At 29.4% G+C, this 6,259-nt stretch overlaps 1 protein-coding gene across 1 annotated transcript in view; it reads left to right on the forward strand.

Annotated features, from left to right (window-relative positions):
- Nucleotides 1-6,259, forward strand: part of LOC139512683 (abnormal spindle-like microcephaly-associated protein homolog) — a 31,417-nt gene extending 25,158 nt beyond the window's left edge. The window contains exons 18-23 of the mRNA XM_071300480.1: nucleotides 833-982; nucleotides 1,264-1,455; nucleotides 1,993-2,185; nucleotides 2,888-3,042; nucleotides 3,450-3,599; nucleotides 3,954-6,259. Coding sequence (XP_071156581.1) covers nucleotides 833-982; nucleotides 1,264-1,455; nucleotides 1,993-2,185; nucleotides 2,888-3,042; nucleotides 3,450-3,599; nucleotides 3,954-4,223 — 1,110 coding nt within the window. The 3' untranslated portion in view covers nucleotides 4,224-6,259. The remainder of the gene's footprint in view (nucleotides 1-832; nucleotides 983-1,263; nucleotides 1,456-1,992; nucleotides 2,186-2,887; nucleotides 3,043-3,449; nucleotides 3,600-3,953) is intronic.

Genomic DNA, 6,259 nt, shown 5'->3' on the forward strand with positions numbered 1-6,259 from the left:
ATCTCAGGTAGAAGGTATTCAGAAAAACTTAATTATTTTGGACATTGAACAAGTTACCATGGCAACAAATCATGCCTTAATTTGCATATTTTGTAAAATTTTGTGATTTTCCTTGTTTTTCATCAGATTTTTAAGTATATTTTCGATTGGAAAAGTATGTGCGCACCCAAGAAACAACTTTATATTTGGTGAGATTTTGTCAATAGTAATAATAAAGCTTTAGTTAAATTATTTTGTTGTTTCTTGGCTGCCACTCGCCTAACAATGGGGGAAGGGTGCCATCCGCTATTGCTTGCAATGGCAAATCTAGTTTTATTTGGATTTATCAAAATCTGAAACCAAAAAATATAGGAAAAAGTATGTCTGACAGTATGTTTGTGTTATTTAAAAAGATATAACCATTACATCTTTAAAATCATTATGTACTTTTATTTTAATACAAATTACTATGGATTTGATGAAATAATGAATGTTTATGGAAATGATGGTTCAAAGTCAATGAGACAGTCACAAGAAATACTTGATATTATATAATGGATTGGAGGTCCCACATTTAGCCAAATTTTATTTGCCACATATTTTGAAGTGTTTGCAGGTACCAGTACTGAATTTCTATAAATTTACTAACAACAAAAAATTTGATATTTAAAACCCCTGTCATATTTCTGTCTATGGACAATTGAAAGCTGGCATATTTCTTTGATATGAAAACAACATTTGCTAGATTTTTCATTAAATTGAATAAGCAATATTGATTTTATATTTTGTATTTGTAACTGCATATTTTAACTTAGAAAAATAGATTTAAAATTGTATAAAATTCTGTTTACAGTTACAGAAAAAAGCAAGACAAGCCTATGTGAGGAAATTTACCAAAATGTTATGGGTGAACTTAGCTGCTATTACAATACAAAGATTTTACAAAAAGTGCAAACTGATGCAGCAAGCTAAAGAAAAACTGGGCAAGATACTTATCATACAGGTATAAATGTCTACAGGATAAAAACCAAACAATTCTAGCAAGAGGGAGAATTTTCTCAATAGCTGATTTATCCAGTCATTTATATTATATTTTACTCTTTAAAAAAGTTTGCTCTCTATAAAATCAATAGAAGAATAACTTTTTTAAAGTTCAAGGGTTGTTTTGGTTAAAGGGATGCAGTTTATACTTATTTCTCTTAGGAATTATTATTATATATCTATTGGATTAGCAGTAGAGCAGCACTTTCTTTATCATAACAGTTATAATTGTATGTATTTCAGAGATGGATAAAGGGTAGACTTTGTAGACTGAGGTATTTGAAGCTCCAGAGATCTATAGTTGTCTTACAAAGGAAAGCCAGGTTTCATCTGAAGACGAGACAGGAGGCTGCAGTAAAGATACAGACAGCTGTCAGGAAATGGCTTCTAATCAGGAAACAGAAACTTAAAATCAAAGCCATTGTCAAGTTACAGGTGCTTTTATTAACACGAATATAAGTACTGTCACAGTAGTTTGTAAAACATAACTTTAACATTAGAATAACTTAAGGTGTCTAAACAAATTACTGGTAAAAAGCTTAAAAGGCATACTCCAAAACAATGTAATTGGCTAACAGTGTCTTAAACATATAACAGATGTCAGCATTAAATTCATTTTGGGGTATGAAGTTATGAACAATGAAGTTACCCAAATCTTTTAGATTCTAAATACGTAAATTTCAAGAAACAATGCATATGTGCATTTTTTAATTTTTTATCCTAGCTGTTTCATTTATATTTATATAATACTAAATGAAAGATTTTTTTGGAATGTTTGAATAGATCTTTAGAATTAACCATATATTTATTTGCAAAATCTTTGATTAGAATGATCAGACTATGAGGAATTGACAACATTTATAAAAAAAAAAAACTGAGACAGATATTTTACCTTGACTTGTCACATTTTTACAGATTTCAATTTTGTTAGATGGAATTTTTCATAAAAATTTTGTTTTAATCTTTTAATAGTCAATTTGGAGAGGTGAACAAGTAAGAAGGAGAAGTATTGGACAGAAGATAGAAAAGATTCGAAAGAGAGTGGAAAAAGCCAATAGATCAGCCACTGAGGAAAACAAACTTGGAAACAGAATGGCATCAGCTTTAGATTACCTACTTAGATACAAGCAGCTGTCTCATATCCTAGAAGTTCTTATACATTTAGGTAATATTATCTATCATTTTACTAGTCTAAGTAGTCTTATATCCTAGAAGTTCTCATACATTTAGGTAAAATATATCTAATATTTCTATCATTTCACTAGGATTTAAGAAGTTAATGGAAGAGTATGTTTGTGAGAGTTATTTTTATGCCCAGGTCATATGCAATGGGGGCATTAAGTGTTACACTTGACTGTCCTCTGTCCATCCCATTTTCATTTCCTCATTCAAATTTTATGAAACTCACACACAATGCCAAAAATCAGACACAGTTAAAATTCATGCAGTGTGTCACTTACTGTTCTTGAATTGTGCCCCTTTAAAAGTTGAAATTTGGACTTATTCTATTTCCTCATTCAAACTTACTTTGTTTCTTGCAACTCATAATCAATGCTAAGAATCACAACACACAGACAAAAGTTTTAATTTGGGCGGTGAGACATCTACGTTTTTAGAGTTATGCCCCTTCTTAACTTGGAAAATTACAAAGCTTCAGTGGTGGCAATCGAGTCCTTAGACACAATGCTTTTAGCTGCAATTTTTTCATCCTTAATTGACAGTTTATCTTATTATCGAATTGCTATCAGTCCTTCTTAACCTCATAATAAGATGTCAAAAAATGGTATAGCTGAAATCATTCAAATTTATTAGAATACCAGGAATATTCACTTGATAACAAATTTGATTTAGATTTTATATTCTTCAGATGTGGCCACCCGTTTATCAGCAGCATGTTGTGAGAAGTTTGTATCAGTCAATGCTGTACATGTGATCTATAGACTAATGAGAGGATGTAATAGAAGTCAGCCTCACATGGAACTTATCAAATACTCTGTTAGCATACTGCTCAACTTAGCAAAGGTAAATTACCTTTATCTGATTCTGCCTACGTCAAACATTGGTTTAGCTGTTGCAAATTGAGTTTACCTATCTATTTTTGGTGGTTATGTAAATGAATCTTTATCAGCATTTGCTTATTTTAGTAAACATTTCAACGAATCATTTGCAATCCAAATTGGCCAAGTTCTGCTGTATTACCTCAAAGTAATCAATTTATTTATAATTTTGAATATAAGACTGTTAATTTTATCTTTTTATTCTAAAAATATGTACATACCTTATTTTTATATTTGATCATAATTTCTCTTTTAAAAACTCATAAAACTTTAACATATTCCATAGCTACTCTTTTGTTCTCTGAAGAAGTTAAAACAAATTGCTTATATCTTCTATCTTATGTTACAATTTAACCAATTTCCACTTGACAGTATGAGAAGACAGTGTATGAAGTTTACAATGTGGATGGCTCTGTGGATACATTGATAGAACTGATGCAGATCTACAGGGAGAAAGGAGCCATCTTTAATTCTACCTGTATGTTACTTGGAATTCTGGGAATGCTGGATATATGTAGAATGGTAAGGTTATTTTTGTATTAGTTTACAGGTTTTGATGGAAAGAAGATGAACTGAACTGGAAATAAGTGTTATAATAATGAAATATTTATGCCCTTTGCCAGTTAGCATCAGACATGCCATTTTCCTATCATAAGGGTCATTTGAGACTAATCAGAAAAAAACAAAAGAAAAAATGTGTTTTCAACTACAACTAGAGCTTCCAATCTCCAAGTATTTGAACTCAGTAAGGATTAAACTAAAAATTGCAATCCCTAAAATGAATCATAACACATTAGTTCAGGTATTAATATAGGAAATTTGCTATGTCAATGTTAATTTTCAACTTCTTTGATTTCTCTTGATTCCTTTTTTTAGGAGATACACCAAGACAAGAAGTTAGCTGAGAAAATCAGGAGCATTCATTTACTGACAGCACGAAAACACAAGATAGATGAGAGTAGACAATTACGACAAGCTAGACTATTGGCAGCTAAAAGTTTTAATTGTTCGTTACCTATACATCATAAAAAACAACACAAGATAAAACCAGATTGGGTTCTGAGAAAAGATAAGATGAAAGAATTACAAGACCCATTGTCTGCTGTTAACTTTGTCATGGATTCTTTTCAATTGAAATCAAAATGATGAGTTCTGTTCATTATATAATGTTTTAGTCAAAATGTAAATATTCTGTCTTTCCTAAATCTCTCTGTCATCTTCTGCTTTGTTAGCACGTTATTGTGTGTTATTATCATTTGTTGTACATGTATAATCAATCAATCATCATACATTTATTGCATATCGAAATGTATAACTGTTATAGCAATGAATGATATTCATGATCATCTTATATCTTGCTAATTTTAGTTTATATTAAGTATTTTAGTTTAGTTTTTTAGTGCAGTAATCTTTATGCTTTGAAAAATCATATGATGAGTTCATCAAGTATGCTATTTATTTGTGTGTGTATTTAAGATGTTTGTTGATGACCTTATGATTTACAAATACATTAATTTTTGACAGAACATAATTTCTGACTTTTTGATACAAAATTTAAGTAGAAGCCCCCTTGCATAGTAATTTTTGTAGGAATTTACTTAAACTTTTAATTTTGTTCATTGTTGAAGGATGTTTCTTGATATGATCTTGTTATTGATCTGGTCTTTAATTGATACTGTGGATTCATTATTATTCGTTGGATTCCAATTTTCATGGATTTTGTGGGAAAATGAAATACAAATTTTCTATAGGCTTTCTATGCTGGAATTGTCAAAACCATGATTTTCAAATATCCACGAAGATGCAAGTTTTCCTAAATCCATGAAACTTGATACCCACGAAAAAAAAAATGTATCCACAGTAGTTATTGGCAATCATACCACATCTCCATATTACTTTATTAAGTTGTATGTTTTGATTATTATTAAATATTTTGTGAATTTCTTATTGTTAGTGTGAGGTGGTAAAATGAAAATTTTTATCTAATTAATCATGCAAAGAAATTGTCTTTAGTTCAATGCAAATCAGATTTTTGAAGCCCTTCTGCCAATATGTGATTCAACATTCTATAAAATAAAGACCAATTTCAGTGACACTTTTGTTTTATGAAGGGGTTTAAAAAGTGGCTTTATTATACTGAATGGAATCCACAAAAATTACATTCATTTCTCAATCTTTAGCTTGAAATATACATCATATGGAATACATAAGTTAATTGGAGATAATTCAGAAATTGAAATCATTCAAAAAACTTGACGACAACTGGAGATATAGAAATTGTCAGGAATTTGATACAATAGACAAAGGGAGATAATTCAAAGTATTTATCAATAAATTTACTGTCTATGTAGTTATACTTGCTTGAAGAAATGAAAGCCCAACCATTTCTCAATTAAGGCAACTAATAAAGATTAAATTAACATGCTTAATAGTGTGGTAGGCCTACTAGAACTTTTTATGACAATTTTAAATGAAATAATTTTATTGACTTGCATTAGTTGTCACAGATTAGCACTTAGAAACCCCATCAATTTAAACTCAATTAGTAATCTTTCAGTGATGCATAATTTATCTTACTTTTAATATGAATTTTTAAAAATGTATACATGGTTATTTTAATATTCACACCTAAAAGCATTGTGTGTAGACACAGTAAAACATGGACTGTTTATAGAAGAATTTTAATAGTAAATGAAGGTAACACCACATGTGTTTTATTTATATACTAACCTGAATTAATTTTACCCCATTAACCATAAATTGTGTTCTCATTTTTTGTGTTTGAGTGACACTTATTTTGAATGTTTGGTTTTCATCAACATCAAGTTTTACAATAATAAAACTTGTTATTCCAAAACAGAAAATATATTCTCAGAGAATGTATATATTTTTTAATAAACTCACTTTTGACAATGAACACCAGTGTATGCCATTCATCCATTGTTTCAATCTAGACAGGATTAACTATGCTCAATAGCTTATCTTAGTTATTTATTCTATATCAAAATGAAGTAAATATAACAATGTCTTCAAGGGGTACATGGCTGCAATACTATGAACATATATGTCATTGTTTTTATCATGATTGTATTCTACAGAATACATAACTGTTATGGAGAAAAATCATATTATTAAAGTTACATTAATATGTACCAGTATTAATAAAATATACAGAAAAAGAT

This window comes from Mytilus edulis, chromosome 2, assembly GCF_963676685.1.
Source record: "Mytilus edulis chromosome 2, xbMytEdul2.2, whole genome shotgun sequence".
Classification (NCBI taxonomy): Eukaryota; Metazoa; Mollusca; class Bivalvia; order Mytilida; family Mytilidae; genus Mytilus; species Mytilus edulis.